Source organism: Harpia harpyja, chromosome 7 (assembly GCF_026419915.1).
Source record: "Harpia harpyja isolate bHarHar1 chromosome 7, bHarHar1 primary haplotype, whole genome shotgun sequence".
Taxonomy (NCBI): domain Eukaryota; kingdom Metazoa; phylum Chordata; class Aves; order Accipitriformes; family Accipitridae; genus Harpia; species Harpia harpyja.
This window is the reverse complement of record NC_068946.1, coordinates 49,124,500-49,145,127: the sequence shown is the minus strand read 5'-3', so window position 1 is coordinate 49,145,127 and position 20,628 is coordinate 49,124,500. Positions and strand designations below refer to the sequence as shown.

The following is a 20,628-nucleotide window of genomic DNA, read 5'->3' as shown; positions in this document are numbered from 1 at the left end:
TCTCAGTGGCAAAATGCTTCCATTGAAAGGTGGTATGCTCAATTTTCATTGCAACTTTTAAAGAAGAAAATGCAAGTTATTTTATTAAAAAGATGATGAGTTCCACATTTACAAATATTAAGTAGATGTAGCAGTTAAGTTGTGCATACATTTTTACAGAATTGGCATAGCAGCATGTTTCATAGACCCTTCATGACTCCACTTATTTAGTACTGCAGTCATATACTAGCAACTTGCTCTGTCTTTTTTTCATTCATATACAAGGGAGATTTGAAGATATTTGCATAGTTAACTTCATTTCCACCCATGAATAATGACATTTTAAAAAATCATTTCAGGAAAAGTTGTCAGAAGACAGTAGGAGATGTAAAGAAGGCATGGAAAAAATTCACACGCCAGCAGATGAAGATTCAAGAAGTGAAACCAGCAGCACTGAAGAGGAAAAAGAAAAGACAAAATTGCTATTGGAGCGTTTGAAAGCTCTGGAGGTAAGAAGTACAACGGTTTCACACATAAAAGACCAACCTGCCCCCTGCCTCATTCATTTATAGGCACTGAATCACCTTGTAGTATAAATCTAATCTTTCACAGTTCACCTGTACTCGTGTTATGGGGTCTTTTTTTTATGATTCCTTTACTGAGGATGAACAAGAAGCTTAGTCTTAGAACCACAGAAAGGATCCCTCTCTAATGTTGAGCATCAGATATCTTTTAAAAGAACTACCTACATTATTTTAATTCAATTGAGACCATTTAATAAGAAAAATTGGTTTTACTGCTTTTGTTTCAATTATTAATATTGTAAGACTAAGATAGGTGGTTTAACAACTGGTAAAACCAGTGTTGCTTCATTGTAGTTTATTGCTCAACTTTTAATTGCTGGACTGCTTGCTTGGGAGGGCTCAGGTCTTTTTACTGCTAGATTGTGGAAAATCTATTTCCCTGTAGACCACATGGGCAACTGCACACTCTACATTTTGAGTGCATTTCTGGAAAATTAGGATGTGCAAAATAGTGCACCTTGTGGTAATTCCTAACTAGAGGAAAAGTTTAAAAGTTTTGTTAGGTAACCATGGGCAAGGTGCGGGTAAGACTGTAACTTCTATATATAGGAACTTACTTTGTGCTCCTTGATAGGAGTATGGGTTTCAATGTGTATAAAAAAATAAGACTATGCATATTCTAATATAATTTTGAACTAGTACAAAGGCATATTTTTAACTTATCAAGTGTTTCCTCCATTCTCTTCTGTTCAAGTTTCTATATAGTGTTATATATATCACTAAATTAATGCCTTAGAACAATCTTAGTGGCATTTTGCAGTAAACAAAGACTTCATCGCTGGGCATGTATTTTTGGTTAAGCGTGAAGGCTCTTTTGCATCATAGTTTTTGTTTTGAGTTGTACTCCGATCAAATGAAAACTCTACATTTTTGTTCTTGAGGACTTTGTTGCAAGTAAAACATGAACAGTTGTAATCATGTTTGGATCTAAATACAGAATCTGAAATCTGAAAGGTATAGGCAGTGTCCGCAATTTTTCTTTCCTTTAAAATCTTAGTCTGTTTGTAAAATAAACACATTTAATATTAATTAACTCTAATTTTGCCCTGGGGAAAAAAACCCATGATACTGAATTTTTAAGGCCCATAAAACTCTGATAAATATACAGTTTACTATAGTTTTGCTTTATCTGTCGATGGAGAATGACTGTAGGTTCCTTGTGGTCTTTTATTTCCAAAAATGCATGATTTGTGTTTGCTTCACCTTGTTCTTAATCAGTCTGCATGACAGTTGCAGTTCTTTATGTCCTCAGTTGATAGGAAGTTGTTCAATAATGTCACAACCTTTATCATTTGTGGCAAATTGCCCAGATTCATAACATAATGTTATGGACAGATAGAATCTGGTTCTGGAAGGTCAGTGAATGGGTCTCCTCACTGATGTCAGTGTTATGCAGTGGCTTGTTCAAAAACACATATTAGTGAATGCCGATACTTTGAGAATTAATCTGCATAAATAGTCTAAGGAGCTTTCAAAGTAGAAAGATGAACTGCAAGGCCAACATTAATTGTGACCCAAGATAATTAAAGCAAAGTGTTGTTAATTGTGTGTTGTTTAATGTTATATATTCTTGCACTTGATTTTTCTCTTGAAGAATATAAATCGTAATGTCAAAGACTCCATGGTTTATTAATTGAGACATACTTTTTTTAAGTTATAGGCAATTAGCAGTTCTAATCCTTTACTATTTGCAGAGTAATTATTCTAAGTATTTTATTAGTCTATATAGAAAGGAACGAAAAATTAGTGTTTGTTAGTTCCTGTGCTGTGGGTGTCAGAATCTTTAATCTTACTTTATGTGATTAGATGTTACTGTATCATACACAATTAATAAAATCAGCAAGGCTAATAAAGTACTTACTAAAGTTGGTCCTCCATCTGTGCGCTGTAGAATCTGAAGACTGCCTATAAACAGAACATAGTAAAAGTAATAGTCAAAATGTGGGACCTAAACCATTAATGCCTATTAATATAATTTCATGAATATCAGCACTTTTAAGAAATCTTTTAATATCTCTTCATATTAGTTTGTTTGTTACTCAAGTGTAGCTCATGACAAGATGTAACCTAGTCTGTTAGAGCATTGAAAAATTATTCCATCCTCCTCCCTACCTATACTCATTGTCCTGTTGCTTGAGTGAGCTTCTCTTGAAATGAGGGACTGTATGTATTTATGTATGTATATACGTGTATATAAATGTATATGACAGTGTACATCTAGGGAAAAGTTTGAGCAAGTCATGAAACGTTTTTATCATATAAAAGTTTAGATTCAGCAGGTAAGGTTTTTTTCTGGTTGATTATTTAGTTTCTTTATATTGAATATCTATATAGGAAAAGAGTTCCTGTTCCATATGTGAAATAAATTGTTTCTGCCCTTCCTGGAGTACTGGCGTGGTAGATATCAGGTATGTGGTAGTTTTCTGTAGGAATTTCTGGCAATGTAAGGAAAACTGTAGTCATCTTGGACTGTTGGATATGGACCAGGAATTTATCAAATCTAAGTGTGAAAAAAGGGGTGAGGCTTCATTTTCACAGAAAACTTCCTTTAAATGGCTTCCATATCAGTGGAGTTGTATTTAACGTTTCTTTTTTTTTTTCTTATACTTGAGTGCTGTCAAATGTATTGCCAAATAAATTTCTGTAATACCTTTTAGGTTTTATTAACTTCTGTTTAACCTAGAAATTTTCTCACTGAACAATACAAATCAGTATAATAAAGTGTCTTTGTAGTCAGCCCAAGTGAAAGCTATCATATACTTTGATAAGAAATATATATACATATTCTCCCATTGCTCCTTTTACCTATAATCTTTTTACATCCTTTATCATTTACAGCAAATTCTATTTCCACTCTACTGACTGATAAATACCATACGTTTCTAATCAAATGAAACAGATGACAAATAACAAATGGTTCATACCATCTTGTATCCCATTTTATGTAGTTGAAATTAATTGTGATTTCCTGGATATCAAAACTGCTTTGTGCCTTCAGCATTTTTAGTTGGCTGCTCTTGAAATGCCACTTAATTTACTTCAGCAGTTATGATCAAATGCCTTCTAACTCTTACAAAGCAAAAAAAAATTCTCTGATAACTTCTCTGTGTATTTGGAGTGCTGCAAAAAATGAAATATTAATGAAGTATGGTGAATAACATATCAACTCCTTGGTGGAATTTCATTTTTTTAATCTGCTTTCATCACCCAAAGAATTGCAATTTTTTTTTAAATGGTAGCCAGAAATGTACAAAAAGTATAATTTATTCTGGACATGCATCAACCCCCATACAGCAGTTTCAGGTATATGTGTATATATATACAATTACAGTAAAACAATAATGTTATATTTCCAAAGTCATATGCATGTAAGTTGGAAATTTTTCACAAAACCTTAATTTGCCCTCCTGGGTATGTTAGGTATTATATGGACTCTCACTGCAAGATTGTATACTATTTCTTGTTTCCAGCAAGAATAGTTTACACAGTTACAGTGCACAGAGGAAAGCTTTGAGAATATTCTGTCTCTGAAAAACTGTGTCTGTAAAGGCCTTAAGACTGTCCCAGAGCTTCGTTATCCAATATGGAGCTATGGGCTCTCTGCCCTAATTTAGCCTTAAATGACTGAAATACAGGCTGCCCGAGCACCTGCATAATTGCAAGTGAATTAAACTGATATACCGAGTTAGTGTCAGTCTTAATCTAAACATGTCTGTAAAAGCCATAGTTACTTTGATTTTAAAAATTTAATCAGAGATAAATACTGTGTCAGCTTTGAAGGCTTATTAAAGTCTGTCATTTGCAGAGACATCTATGCAGTGGGGATAATTCAGTATGAGTTAACTATGTTTAACTGTATGAAATGTTCCAGCTCTTCTGGACTTCCTTCTTTGCAAATGCAGTAGTGCATCTTTCTTAGAAAGTATTTGCTTTTGGTTGATTGTGAAGAAAGTAAGCTGACTGGGATTGCTCCGAACTAAATGACCAAAGAGTACTTAATGGAGGTTGTTTTGGAAAATGCTCTGCTTTGCCACTAAAAAGGGGATTCTGTAAGGTACACAAATTTTGTTGGTGGTGTTATGTCCTTTCACATGCTGCATGTCCGCTAAATTCCTCAGAAAGAAAGGGGAGTGTGAGTAGATACTGGATGAAGACTCAAGAAGACTGGATTCAGTTGCCATCTCAGCTGCAGATCCTGAATCCTGTACAGTCTATTTCATCTATTTGTGCCTTGGTACCACATCTGTAGACAGGTAAAGAGCTAGAATGTGGCCTGCAGTCAGATACCTTGGGAACCTGGCTGGTTTCCTCTGGCTTCTTCTGTCTGAGTCTTCTAATACTTTGACTCAAAGACATGGAACTGGAAACAACTTGGAGGAGAGGGCCGTAATGCCCTGGTTTAGTCTGGTAGGGTAACATGTTTTACACAGGAAACAAAGAGGAAAACAGGTTACAGAAGAGGCAGAATTAAGGTTTTGAGTCTAGATGTGTCTATGCAGCTCTTAGATGCTGAGTTACTGCATATAAGGAACATCTAAACTATAGATCCTAGATCCACTCTGCAGAAAAAAAGAATATGAATTACCCTTACTCACTCCAACCCTGTCTCTGTGCTGGTTCCCCTATGAAGGTAGGCACAGGATTGATTTCTTATCTGCATTTCTGAAGAGTCCACAGCCCTCCCCTGCAGAGATCACTAGAAGTCTTTCACGTAAGCAGAGTGCAGGCGTGCTCCCTCCTGTGAGGCTTGTAAGTTGATCTGTACGACAGGAGTCAGCATGTACGTTGCATCATATGGTGCACCATGCTTGTCTTATGACAAAATGTCCATCTGTTATGGGATGAGTAGTGCCTGCGTTTAGGATAGGACATTATATTTTTGCTAGCACCTATTCTGTTTCATGGCTTTATGAGCATGCCTCATTTGACCACACACGGTCCCATTCCACTCCCCTCTGTTAGATGAGCAGTGTACCATCACCTTGTTATGGGGAATTCATGAGTTTTGATTATGTGGGGGCAGCGTCCACTCTTTGGAAGAGATGGTTTACTCACCTTAGCCTATGATGGCACACGACTGACACCTTGCTAAAAGTGCAATGTTTACATTCAAACTAAAATAAACATTGTCCCTAAGGAAGTGGTTCCCGTGGTTTTCTGAGTGTCCCCCTTCCCTCCCAGAAGTTCTGCAATGGGCATGAGTTCCATTGGCCTCAAAAAATAATGATTGAAGGCTGCTCACAACATTGCATTTTTCACCAAATAGCAAACCACTGGGGTAGCATTAAATTGTAACCTTGAAGTTATCAAATGAAAAGCCTAATTCATGTGTGAAAATCTCATTGCTTGCGGGTGAGTGAGACTCAATGAAAGTTTCAGTAAACTAAGCTGCAGTAGAAGCAGTATCTGCTAGGCAAGAGCCACGAAACCACTTTAATTTTAATTATAGAATTTTGCCCTCTTGCCCTTTGCAGTTCATCATAGAAAGATGTGTTTTGTTTTAATAAATTGAGCTTTGGGAGAAAACTCAATCAGGATAATAAGCTAAATGTTCAAATATATTAGAGGGGTAATTTCCCTTGTATCATCACCATTAAACAAATGAGGAAGTATGTGAAGTATTTCCGATATTATGTTTTTACTACCCTGCAGAGGAAGAAAGACATGATATCAATGAACTATAAAAAAGAAATATGAGAAGGGTACATATTTCATTTGAGTGGATTGAGAAGATAACTTTATTTTGAGTGGGGTGCTGGTGGTTTTTGTTTTGCTCTTACATTATTTTCCCTTCCTTTTTTTTCTTTCTCGTTTTCCATCTACTACAATGTAAAATGTTAAGAAAATTAATAATTATATTATTTTCCATGGAAAGAAACGTACAGTATGCAGGGGCAAAGAGCCTGAGTTTCTGAAAATAACTGTGAGGAAAAAATTCTTGTTTATTTAAAGTCTGGTGCTTCATTTTGGTTTACAGGAAATTTGAATCACTTTACTTAGATGCATAGAAAAATCATGAAACTTTTAAATATTTTATAGCGATGTTCTAAATATTTTGTAGCAACCAGTCTTGTTCCAGCCAATGCATTTAATCTGATTCAGCCAGAAACCTCTTCTTAGCCCAATGCCTTGGCCATCCACATAACTAGATTCATTATGCTGATCAGTCACCAAAGGCCAACCTACTTAATCCTAATTATTGGATTATTTTACTTTTAAATCTTTTCAGTAGGAGACTTTTCTAATTAGTTTTCTGAACTGTGCCTAAGAACTCTGTTTTTTTATAGGCAGGGATCAGACGATGAGGCAGGAAAGGTCTTATTTCCAAACTTATACAGTGGCTGATAATGAATCAGCATTGACTTGCATCACTGGTTTCAAAACAGCCCAGTTTATTCCAGCTCTTTGCTGGTAATAGTATGGGCAAACTGCTTTAGCTTCCCAATAACTGAGTAAATTTTAAATTAAAACCAAACAAGTACTATCAAGCTGAATGTATTCTATGATATGTTGATGCTTGAACTCTTCTACTGTAGGTCTTCAGTGGCTCAGTTGTTCCTAGGCTTTGAGAAGCAAATCTCATGGCTGCTGCCTGTTTCTCCTTGCCTTTGTGCTCTGGGGTTCTCTCCTCTTTGCCCTCTGTCCTCACCCACTCCTGCTGCAGTCTTTAAATGCACCTCCTTCCCAGATGTTTGTACCCTCCCTCCTACCAGCTCATGCCCCTCTGCTGTTCAGACCTTCCACTGTGGCCTTTCCATCCATCCTACATGCTGCCCACGAGTGCATGAAGCTGCATTCTCTGTAGTTGGCACAGAGACTGAATAGCATTCAGTGGTCGATGCACCTTATCAGTTGGGATGTTAATAGAAATGATATCTTCATATAGAAGATGAAGACTATTAGGAATCTCTTCTGGGCAGAGAGTTAAATTCAGTTAGTATGCGATGAGTATTTAAGAGAAGAGAATGTGCTTCTTGCAGACATGTAAAATATTGAGGATCTAAAAGGACTTTCTTTTTTTCTCTATCCTTTTGCACCTTTTTTCCTAAGCCAGTCAAAATTCATGGCAATTTCTTTTTTGGCATGCAAAAATCAAGAGGATCTAGTAGGGATATGGATTTACACAGGGATGTTGAAAATAGCTCTCCCCACTGGATGTAGGAAGATCTGTTCAGATTTGCTCTGTTTTTCATTGCTGTAACCATTTGCTGCTATCCTCAGAGAGAGACTGATGATCCACTGTTCCACCAAACAGTTCCATCTCCTGAAATGGGAGAGTGCCTTAATATAAATAAGTCTGTACATTAAGTCATTGCCTCCATGACTGGTCAAGAGGCATGGTGGAGGCCTTTTCTTATCTGCATTTTTCTGACTATTCAGTTCAATGAAAGCTTAAAATACTTCATTTCTAAAATCAACCGTGGTGCCTCCTGGGAATTTTAGTCTGAGTAACAGATGGTATTGTTTTCTTTTCTAACTAAGTCTAGGGAAAAAAAAGAATATTGAATTGCATCTCCTATGAAGCATCACAGCAGTGGTTCAGAAGTTAAATGTTTTGGGTCACAACATGCAGAGCTTCTGAGTTTTTGGCACATGTTGAAAAGGTAAAAACTTTCGGATGGACTTTCTGCTTTCTACTATGAGATACCCACAAAGCAGTAATCTGTTGAAATTTGCTAATTCAGCAAAGTGCTCAACAGAATATGCTCTGACTAGTGTTCCTATTCCGTTCGGTTTTAAAACTGCATTTATTGTTTTAAATGTGACATCACGTCATACCCCATCAACTACTTCTATAAAGGGAATTTTGCTGCGTATCAGAATTTTTCTCCTTTAGCCTGCTCATGCAGGCAATTTAGGTTTTAATAAGTTACTAGCTTTCTAGCATCAGATATTTCAGTGCTCTTATCACACCCATCAGTCTATCCAAGTGAGGTACAAGGCACATTGGAAAGGCAGAGTGAGTAACTTATGCTGTTGCTGATTTGTAGCTTCTCAAGGTAGAATGACATAAAATATCCTTTTCCAGGGCAGTGAATCCAACATTTTCCAGGTAGAAGAAACATTTCTTCTATGCAATTTTTAATTCACATTAATATTTTAGTCAGGATACTAATTTAGAAGATCCATTAGTTTACCTATAGTGTTGATTTTTTGCCTAAATTATGGTGCATGCAGTTGTGAAAATTATAGGTAAACTACAGGATCCTCAAGATAGTATATTGAGCTCTGAAATTTTTACAAAAAAATAAGGAGGACATAGATAAGCATTTAATGTTCATTTTAGCACAACCAAATGTAATTGCATTTATTTATTGTAAAAGCAGATTATAAATTCAGTTTTTTCTATGATATTCCAAATTCCAGCACAATGGCTCTTTTCTTACAGTTATGTACCACAGAGAAAGCTCTGTGGTACTTACTGGGCTGACATAACAAATGCTCTTTAAATAGTTCAGAGTATTGAATATGGCTACAAGAATAATGATTTGGTGCCAGAAGGTCTGAGAAATAGGTGTAGTCAGTGAAGAAAAGGTAAGTCACAGAAGTCAAGGAAAATCGTCTTGGTTTTATTAAACCTGTCAGATTTTCTCTATTGAAATAAATGTTAACCATGTTCTGCAGAGAGTCCTTGCTAGGTTGCAGTGAAGGAATCTGATATTTCAGTCTGACTTTTATAATTTAAATAATGATAGTTTTTCAGTGCCCTTCTCTCCATGTATAGTGTGCCTTCTTGCACGTAATCAGTAGATAATGTAACTTACCTTTTTTAGCAATCAGGCATGTGGTACAATTGAAAAGTCACTCTCCTCGCTGAATGAAATGAGATTTTTCCAACACTATGTTATAGATCTAGGTGACTGTGTTTATCCCAACACATCTATCGTTTCAGAGAGTGAGGCTCAGTAGTTTTTTTAAATAGTTTCTATCAGGTATGCATTCCGGCCCCAGTTCTACACAAGCAGTTCTGTGAGCCTTCTCATTGCTCACAGTGGCACTTCTTTCAGAGGAAAGATTCTGTGTGACTTGTGAGATTTTAGAATCACGCCTTATAATTTTAATTTACATACTAATGCATGCAATTTGGCTGACAGTAATGACAGTTGTATAGTTCATAAACTAAATAAATAGCTGCAGTTCATGTCAAACTAACATTATTAAGAAAAAAACAGTATTCTGTGGACATTCTCCACTGGCTGCATAGGAAATCCCAATTAATTTACCTCAGCTGTTAGAGCTGAATCCCTTACAACTCTTAAATAGCAAAGTAATTTCTCCCTTTTCATTTCTCTTTACTGGCCTTGGAAGATGATGAAACAGTAATGAGGTCTGCATGGCAGTGCACTTTTTCTTAATTTGATAGTGATTTCCTTTTTGTTCATCTTGTAGAAATACAGAGTTGGAGATGATAGCTGGGATTCTGGGCATGTATAGTTACACTCATATTACTAGAATTACTGGAGCTGTGCTGACTTCTGGCATATAAGGGTCTTGGCTCCTGTGTTGGCCACGTGTTGGCTACGTGTTTAACTACACATGTGAAATCTACATGGTTAACATAGTCATGAAATTCAATATTCACTGGCTTTATTATGCAGCCACTTTTAATAGTCCACAGCAGAAAATACTCAAACGATTATTTTTAAGTCTACTTAATCTGTCATGGTGACAAGCACAGATATTAAGATTAGTTATAAATATGTAAAGAGAATAGATAAATCGAATGTGGAGTAGTCTGACTTCAGTCCATTACGCATGGCTGATTTTCACTGACGGTTCTGCAGATGCCCGATTACTCACTAATTATTTAATTTCAGTGTATTGTCAAAACAGCTATACGTGGCTACAATATAACCTTATATGTGTGGACATGTATACCTACATGCGTACATACATGTTTTAATGTATGTTTGTCTGGCTAAGATCTACAGTACTATTAAATGCCAAGTAGAAGAAGTTTGTTCTTCCATAAGGACAATCTCTTTTTTTTTCCTGTTTTGTTTAATTATGTTTTCACATATTGCCCATCCGTGCCAGTTGTAAGTGGCCTTTCCCCATATGGGGTCATGAGATCCTCCGTTCTGTTTCGTCTCAGGCAGAGCACCTTTCCTCTGCTTCCCACATCAAACAGCTCAAACAGGGGCTCTGCCCCAGGATAGTCTCTGTTCTGCCGTTTAGCAGTGTGCAGCTGTCACCTTCCCATTGAGACCAAGAACTGCCATCTGATCATTTTGACATATGTCCCATGTTTCCTGTGCAGGTGGAGAAATTATTAGATTGCCTGGCAGGGCTCTCCAGTTGCATCTGGGATATACAGGCACATAATGCCATCTAGAGGGCAGAGTTTCTTCCCTTCCCACAGGAGTACCTGTCATAACTGCTGGCCTGCCATCACATGTGGTGACAGTGCGCATTCATCTTTGTGATTCATGCATTTTCCTAATCCTCTTCTGGTTAGTGTGTACTCATACAAGGCCAAGACTTGGAAATTATTTAGGAGAAGAGAAACGCTCAATTAGTAATTACAACTGTTTCCCTTTAATAAGCCTGCAGGTTTCCTTGTTGTCTTCAATCAGTTAAATGGTCTGTTCCTCCAGAATAATCCTGATTTTAAATGCTCTGGGTCTTAATGTTTAAGTTCTTTAGGAAAAAGTTTTTCTAAAAAGAGGAAGCAAGTAAGACCTAGGTTTGTGATTCAGCTTTTTGGTAAAATGTAAGAAAAAGAATACTTACAAATTGGTTACTTTGCTAGACAAAGTCCTCCGTAAAGTTATTGCAGCAACAGTTTCAGGTCAGCTGAAGAAGTGGGTCTGAGGGTTGCGCATTATGCAAGACTTGTGCATTTAGACAGAAGCAGCTAAAATCTTCTTTTCTTGTATTGCATCTCTTCCGCTGAAATACTTCGTTAGCATTTCTCTTAACAGTTTATGGTAAGCTGGAAATGAGCAGAGACAGGCTTTTCAGTGAAGAGGTCATATGGCTGAAACAGCTAAAGTTTCTCCTTACTTGCCTCCTGATAGCTCCTTCTTTTTCTTCTTTTAAACCTTATGGAGTTTGCTTCTTTAGACTGTAGACATGTGCCGGAGAAAAGCCTGTTGCCTCCTCCTTGATAATTTCCTTCAGTCCTGTATTGCACCTGCTGTCATTATATTTTAACTGCTATTACCAATAACGACAGTTGTAATAATCTTTTTCTTAAATAAGCAATGAAAGTTCTTTCTGTAACCTTAAATCTGAGCTGTATCATTACGAAAACAATTGTGTTTGTTAGACATTGTAGTGTCTCAACAGTGCCATGCAGAGATAGCTGTTCCATACATACATACATTAATTTGATTAAATTAAGGCAGGATGAGTGAAACAGGGAAAGAAGCCATGTTACAAGCTTTGTAAACAATATAGTCTTTTTATATAGTACCCTGCCATGCAAGATAGTTCAGGTAGCAAAAGTAGCATGGCATAGTTTTCATTTGAACTTATTAACTTCTTGAAATCCAGGGTATTAGCCCCAGCAGAACAATGCATTAGCACCCTCAGCCACTTTTAGTGGATCTTCACAGAGCTCCTTGGCATAGTGTTGACATAACTTCACTGCTAAGGAAACAGCTTGTGTCTTCCTCTTGGCTGCTCTTGGTGTGACAGAATATATTTTTTTTCCATTCCAGTGGTGGTCGTCTTTGTACTCTTTTTATCAAATATTTTGTCCTTCACAGTGACCCCAGGGTGACTATTCAAAATTTTACCCAATTGGATGGGTAAAAACAGGTATTCTTAGTTCATTGTGAAAAATAACTTGCTAGTATTGGGCAAAACCTGTATTTTTCACAGAGAAATTGAATAGAAATAAGAGATGAGAACTTCTCATGTTTTTAAGCAACTGATTTGCCCTGCTAGTGACCTCTGCCAGGCAGGAATATTTCCCAATTGCAGGCCAACCTGACAGAGCAATAATGTGATCGATCCTAGGTATGTATTACATTGCATAGTATTTCATACATTGATTTATTTTTGTTCTTTTCTCCGCATTTTCCCTTTAGGCCAATCGATTAATCACTGATACTGCTCTTGAACAGCAGCTTGGAATAAGATAACAGCTACATTTTCTCATGTTTGATACTAGTGTTAGTGTATTTGGCTGTAAAATTTGGACATGTGAAGATGGGTGCAGTTCCTGTGGCTGCACTTGAGTTGTGCTTACTTAGGTGTGATGTGAATTTGGCTCATTATGTAGATCAAGGCTGGGCTGTTGGGCTGCTGCTGCTGTGCTTTTCATGCCTGAGCTTCTTACCGGAGCACCACTGAATCCCATGAACATTGACTTAATGTATGTTCCCTATGAGACTGTTACTGTCATCCAAAGCTTGTTTTTTTAAGAACTTCTACAGTTTGCTACATTGTCCCAAGGTGTGTGGTCTAAGGCTTCTCTTGGACCTCCCAGGGATGTAGTTTACCATCAAATATGAGTACAAAGAACAAAATCTGAGATAAATTTTATATGCTGAAGAGCAAGGTTAAGTAAATAATTGAGAAGTATGTAGTATTGCACAGTAACACTTAATAATATATAATGAAAATAGAATTTACTTTCCATGTAGCTGGCTTTAATGTATATGTTTCTGTATAGTTTCATATTTTCTATTTTCATAAAGTACAAAGCTGTAAAATTATCCAAGTAAAAAAATGCCTCTGGCACATCTCTGTTGTATGTAGGAAAAAGCCTTCCCAACAGGCCTATCTTTTACTTTGGTGTTATGGGATATGTTCTTGGCCCGGCGGTTGACTTCCTTAGGTCTACCACTATTAATTTAGGATCTGAAGATAGCCTATTATAATTATTTGTCTAACTTAGCAAGCAGTGCGGCGTAACAGGAGCAGATCCTCAGAGCCAAGCTGTTTGTGCTAAGGACCTGATGTCCACACTGTGTACATTTGGGGGAGTTTACTTTGGCTGAGCTCTGGTGAAGCCCAGCAATGGTTGGAGTTCCTCTTCCAATTTCATGTAAAAGAAACCCAGTCCATTGGCTCCAAGGCCACACGGCAGTGTGACTTGTAGCCTGGTCAGTTGATGATCAGAAAAATCACTTGAGAAGGACACTCACTGCTCATCCAAGCCAAAAAGCCAATGTAGATGCCCCTGATGTGAGCCAGCACAATAGGAGAAGTTTCATATATCTAGTTAGGATAACATTCGGGTATTGCCACATCAGACGGTTTCTAAAGGATCCTCATCCCTCTCCATCCATCTTCTCTGAAGTGAGCACAGTCCGCAGGGCATAAAAACCAGATGCAACTCCAAACTGTTGAAGCTTTTAAAAGAGACAGAATTTGTGGTCTGGATGGTTGTTCTTTTGAGCAAAATACAATTACTCTGCAAATTCACTATTCCACTCTAAAAGATTAAAAATTAAATGAATCAGAACTTTTAATTTAACAACTGTCAGTGCAGAAATCAACCTACCGCGTATTGCTGTGTGGAATGAGGTGCATTGTTTGCTACTTACTGTGCCTATAAAAACAAAAGAGAAAAATGTTCAAAGCTTTCAGGAGAAGCAAGGTGATGTTTGCAAATAGAGTTTTATTTCAGTTAGCAAGAAATGAACAGTAATTTTGTGATTCAGTTATTAGAAGTTAGCTATTGGCTACAAAACAATTGCTGCATGTTATATGGCATTTGATCCTATTTGTAATACAGTGCACCAATACCTGTTCTGCTTCGCTTCGCTTCGCAACTCCTAGCTGGAAGGGAGAGAAATAACCGAAGCCATCAAAATAAGTTCATTTTGAAATACCTGGGGCGGTTGACTTATGGGTGCCTTCTGATGAAGAAAGTGAAATTGCAGGAAACATTGCCTTCAGAAATAACTCAGTGCTCCCGTGTAGTTAAAAACAGAGAAACTTGTTAAAAATTTATGTTATGAATTGTGAAACAGTTGACATTAATAGCTTATTGTGGTGGAAACCTTTTAACTCCACGTCTTTAAAGGAATAGAGTGAAATGATTCATCAAAGGAGAAGGACAATAATGTGGTTTATATTTTATTATGTTTAAAAATATTTTGTGACAATATCAATTATAACATCATGTAATACTTTAAATCTATTGCATAGTATAGCAAAGAAAAGGCATTCTTTTTCTCAGAATTCAAATAAAAATAAACTCAAGGGATATTTTTAAAAAGGAAACCAGTTGTATATTTTTTCCCATTTCATAAAAAGTCATACCTGTTTCTCTGAAGAAGAAAAAATGAGATTTTCCCACTTAAAGAATCATTGGATAACAGGGAACTGATATGAGTTTCCTATCACACAGCCAGTGAATGTGACATTTAAGCGTATGGGATCAGTGTTTTCCAGGCTGTCAGTTTAAATCACTTTATTTCAAAATTATTTTTGTTTGAACTAAATGAAGAAATGCAGGATAAATAATTGGGAAAAAAATATTTCTTGATAAAAATTCAGCATCTGCTCTGCCTGAAGACAGAGCAAAACATCTGTTGTTTCACCTTGCAGTGAGAGCCAAAATAATAACTGGTTGTGGGAGACAATTAATAGTGTTGTTGATTATACATTAAAAGATGCATGGGGAAAAAGGCAGGAATGCATTAAAGTTTTGAATCTTCTCTTTCTACCATAAACCCCAAGCACACTCAATTGCTTAGTTTCCTGGGGGAGGGGAGTGGGTGAGTGAGGAGGAGGTTGGTGTTGGTGTTCCTTGAAGATAGTGCCAAATTTACCTCCAAATTTGAACTCTTTACTATCATTTAATAACAGCCGTTCAGTTCACGTGCATGGAGCAGCCTAGAAGTACCAGTTATGGCATGAGGGCCATTTTTCGCATTGACCTATGAAATTATATTTCATGTTCATTCCAGTGATATTAGAAAAAATATATAAAAGCCACTTTAAAGGAGAAGAGCTGCGCTTGATAGATAGAATTTCCAGAAATTAAAAAAAAAAAAAAAATTCCTGTATATACATATGTGTAATCCTTGGCTTCTTGGTACTTAATTTCAAGGTTTTCTGCTTAATTCCATTGACTATAATTTTTAATTTATCTTAGTTTTTAAATAAAAATGTCACTTTTAAAAAATTAATTAGATTCTAAAATTACTTTCTATTCCTGAATTGAATATTTTAGTGTGACCTGCTAAAATTTGAAAAGGTAAATTAAATTTGTGAAAAGGAATAGCTAAATTCTTGAATTTCAACTTTTGAAGAAAATGAGCTTAAGGTCTTTGTGGCTTATTCCTATATTTAGATATTGAGTTGTGTCCTGTAAAGACAAACTGTTGGTCTCTTGGGCTTCTTTTTGCATACCCGCTTCCCAGCCCCATGAATCGGTAGTAGTATTGCCTGTATTTACTATGAACATCTCAGCCAGACAGGTCGGGAAAAATAAGAAATGAGTTCTGTTGGAATAAAGTTGCCCAAAGATTAATTTTCATACATAGATCTGAAATGCCCTATTCTTTTTAAACTTTACATTAGATTAACCTTGAAGTTGAGTATGCTACTCAGGAAGGTGTGGATAATGGAAACACAGAAAGTAGAAAACTGTCACTGTGTCAGTAACCTCATGGTCAAAATGGCAAAGGTTGGAAGGCTAACTTATTTAAAGTAAATTCTGAAGTTGCCTTTCTTATTGCTTGAAAAACTCCTGAAAGTATATGAGTTTTCCTCAAGATCTGAATTTAAAAAAAAACCAAAAAACCTTCTGTTTTGTGATTAGGCAAGTGAATTTTTAAAAAAGTCGTTCCCATATGTATCATTTCACAAGGACCCAAAGCCCTGGAAGTATTTCTGCTGGTTTTAATGTCACATTTAAATTTGATCAAAATCTTCTGCAAAATGTTTCCTGACAAATCAAAGCAAACACTTTCTTTGAAAATGGCTGCACTGAATGTTTTTCATCGAGCTTCAGTGTTGGATGTCTAGATAGTCAACTAGTCTTTACTAATTTCAAAGAATTAGGATTTTCCCTGAAGAGCGTGGTCTTTTTGCAAGAAAAATTGAAACAAATGCAACTGACCAAATGTGATACGATTAATTCATGTAAGAGTTTTCAGATATTTATGTACGTGTTAAATGCAAGTTGATATTAAACACAAAATGCCCTTGAAGATGAATCAGGTCCACACTGCATGCCTTTATCTGCCTGCGTTAATTGTAAGAATCTTAGTTTCACTTACAGTTTCAGGATCTCATACTTTTTTCATGGAGCAGGGATTTTATTTTTAGTTCTTTGATAGAGGAAATAACTGCCTGTTAATATTACATGGGGAAGCACAGTAAGTCTGTCAGAGTGAAATGCTCTCAGTTCTTAAGGGAGAACAGTTCCATAAAGGAACAAATCACTTAAGAGAAAAAAAAAGAATGAGATGGAACAGCTGCCTCTGGTTCACCGTTTGCAAGGGGAAGGATCACCAAGTGTAAATATTGGAAAATCAGAAAATAAACAAATTTCACGACATGCACACGCCATTCCTTGCATAAAAATTCAGTCTTATGTCTTACATTTGTGTGATGGCATTGTGGCCTGTAACATTGTGCCCGCATGCACGCTTCTAGGGAGACACCCTGTGCTGTTAGAACGGTGACAGTTTGGGGAAAGGTGAATGCGTTTCAGCATTCCTCCTTCCTGACTGCCCAAGTCAGTGTTGCTGTATGACAGGATTGGCATCATATAGCTTCATGGGTCTGCCTGACTGTGAGTGAGAGGGCTTTCTCTTGTCTGGCATTTTACCCCTCATTAATAGCAGCTGCTTCTGTTTTGGCAGCCTAGGAGTATTGTTTATGGAAGGTGAGTGCCTTGGTCTCTGTGCAGAGCAATGTGTCGCTCGCACAGCTCAGCCCTTTATTCAGAGGATGAGTGATAAAAAAAAGGAGTCTTGCTGGGACTTCTACTTTTCCATGCTTGTACTTCTATGCTTTATCAAGTGTATATGCATTATATAAAGCATCATCATGTGGAGTATGTATGTCTTTAACTTCAGGAAATACACACAGCTTTATGCTGCCTGTCCCTGCTTATTTAGATCTCTTTTACTCCTCCTCCTCAAAAACTGTTTTATATGTGATCATTTGGAAGAATTTGGGGGGAAAAAAAGGGCATCCTTCATGATTTTAACCTGTTTGTTCAAAGGCTTTACCTGTGGGTATATTGTAAGTCTATTATGTTCTCTGTAAATAATGGTAGAATTTGCTCTTTTCTACAATTTGCATGCAGGTAAACATACAAAGCTACTATTGATATATCTGTTAGTAGCCTAGATATTTATTTGCTGGAAGATAAGCCTGGGCTTATAATGCAGTCTGTTTTGCTAGATCTATGCCTAACCTTCTCTTTAAAATGTCAACTCCAGACATTTCTGTGGTGTCAGAAGGGAAAATGTTGAAGGTGTTAAAGGCTTGTCATTCATAACTACTTTAGAGTTAACCAAAACAAAATAGACAAATATTGCCATTCTTGAACCGGTTAAAAATTTCCAGCCCCAAATTCAGAAAAATAAATTTTAAAAAAGTAAAGGTATTTCACAGAGGCATTCCAAGGAATATGAGGTTTACTTTTAGTCATTTTTAGGAGACAGTCTCATCAACAATGTATGAATCTCATTTGGTTTTGGTTTGTTTGATTCAACTCCTGAAGTTCATATGTTTATCCAATATAAGTAGATTTGAAGGATTAAATTCTAGTTATTCCCTTCTTTCAAAAAGGAGGCTTCATAATTTAGGTCGTACACCCATTGTTTCTTTTCATGGGAACTGGGAAACACTTGACAGAAAGCCGAAGAGCTCTGTGGTTATGAGCCCTGTACGGGACCCTGGCTGGGAGTCTGTCCCTGCGATCTACTGCAGATCTGCAGATAAATGAGCAAGTTCTGTTTTCTGATCTCTGGTAGCATGAAATCCCTACAATTTTTAAAGCTATTACATCATTTCCGGTGTCAGTTCACATTTAAATACATTAATTGGCTCATCAATAGTTGTTAAAACATCATATGCAGCTGCACAAACCTTGGGCTGCTTTTTGTTAGGAACATCTAAACCCAAGTTTTTATGTAATCTTAAATGGTTAGCTTTCTGATGTTCAATAAATATCTTCTGATTTCTAGCACAGATTAGAAGGAGGAGGTTATACTGCTCTCTGTGAGGCTACAAACTCATTTTATTGGTAGCACAGCTATAGCATAGCATGGCTTGTGAGAGAGACTGCTTTTAAGATCTGTTGGTGGCTTGTTCTAATGTCACTATGTTTTTGTGTCAGTAAAGAATGAAAAAATGTATTCTTGAAATTTTGAATTGCAAGAATGATCCTTACCAGTACTGCCCAGTAAGGTTTAATGTGGCCTTTTTATAGACAGAATTATAATTAACACTTGTATGGTTCTGTATTTTATAATTTAACATCACATATGTGTTGCTTTCATGCCATATTTTATCTGAATTGAGCAGTGGCTGAGTATTTCAGATAAAATTTGTCAAATGTTTTAAGTGTGGTTAAAGAGAATAGGCTATTTTATCATGCTGAAAAAAAATTGGAAAATGATGCAACTGAGAAGGCTAAGGGCCCGTGTGTTTTGAAGCAAGAAGCCTGGCTGTCATCATATCACTAATTTGTCCTTTGGGGTTTTTTTTCCCCAATCTCCATAAGCCAGAAGAAATAGTTAAGACTAGGACATTTGAAAAAGCATACAGCAATATTTTGTTAAGTATTAGTCCGCTAAATTCACTACTTATTTCATCAGTAGCTAGCATTCTCCAGTCTCAGTTACTGTCCTGGGGATAGGGGGCCAGGGAGCAGAGCTATAGCACGTGGGCTGCAGTTCAGCAGGGAGGTTCAGCAGGGAGATGCTGCAGGGTTGCTCCAGTGTTGCTCTGTTGTGGAAAGTGTAAAGCAGAAGGTGGAAACATCCAAATGTTGACAGACGGGTCATGAGGTGCAGTTCCCATTTTACTCCTAGCAAAGAGCTATCTATAGCAATATAAAAGGCACTGGAAAGTGGTCAGTGGAAATGCTTTTATAGTGCTAGAATTAAGGCTTTTGTTGCTATAATTATGTTGATTTAAAAACACAAATGTAATTTTCAGTACTTCTAACCAGCATAACCATGGTGTTAAACTTTACTTTGACAATTTCTTGGGTTGGTCTTTCAAAGGACGAATTTCCTGTGTAACATGAACAGAATAATACAAAGAGTTTCCTGTGACCAAAGGTATGGAGATGGTTAAAAGTGGTAAACTCTTCCTAGAACAGCAGCTTACCGAAAAAATACCATAAGGACCTAAGGAAAGATTGCAACAACATTACTTCTTACTTTACCAACAACAGGCTTTGACCTAGGTTTTGACCTCTCATGTGTGCTGTATGAAGCCGTGACCACAAAAACATACAAAATCAGAGGCTGAAAGCAAGAAAAAATTGCTGAGCACATTTGAAGTGCTTGGACAGCTGTTAATACACTGCATAGGGCATGACAAATGAGTGTCTGTGTAAATCAATAAAGCTTTCTATAAATGGACAAATGGCTTAGTATGAATAACAAAGAAGTGCACATGGTAACTGGTGTTGTAGCATTCTGTCAGGGATTTTAAAGTTCACTGTCATAACTTTGTTCCTCTTGACCTTTATTGATGATACCTTCAAAGCATGTTGAGCTGCTAACTTGACGTACAACCTTTAGACCTTCATCTCCTGCCCATGGCAGGGGAGGTGTACTAGATGATCTTTAAAGGTCCCTTCCGATCCAAACCATTCTATGATTCTATGATCTCCTTTTCCCTTAGTGCAAAATACATACTAGTCTCTGCTTTCTTCTCTCTTCCTCCTTCCATCCTTCTGTTTTTATCTCAACTCTGCAATGGTCGAGTAAGGAAAACTGTCTTGTGTGTGCTTCTCTTTCATTCATGCGTTCTAGCAGAAAATTCAGTGTTTTAATTCGTTTAATTGTGGTTATAAAAGTGTAGAGGATTGTCTGTTGAAGACTTCCTAGTAGGTACATGAAATAATTCTTCACTTAAAGATCCCCATGCACCAAATACATCCTAATTCATAAATCTTTGGAAC

The 20,628-nt window shown here is 36.8% G+C and overlaps 1 protein-coding gene across 7 annotated transcripts in view; it reads left to right on the top strand.

Moving 5' to 3' along the window:
- NCKAP5 (NCK associated protein 5) overlaps window positions 1-20,628 on the top strand; it is a 375,601-nt gene that overhangs the window by 247,012 nt on the left and 107,961 nt on the right. For all 7 annotated transcript variants that reach the window (XM_052791617.1, XM_052791615.1, XM_052791612.1 and 4 more), the window contains one exon: window positions 339-488. In XM_052791617.1, the coding sequence (XP_052647577.1) occupies window positions 339-488 (150 nt within the window). The remainder of the gene's footprint in view (window positions 1-338; window positions 489-20,628) is intronic.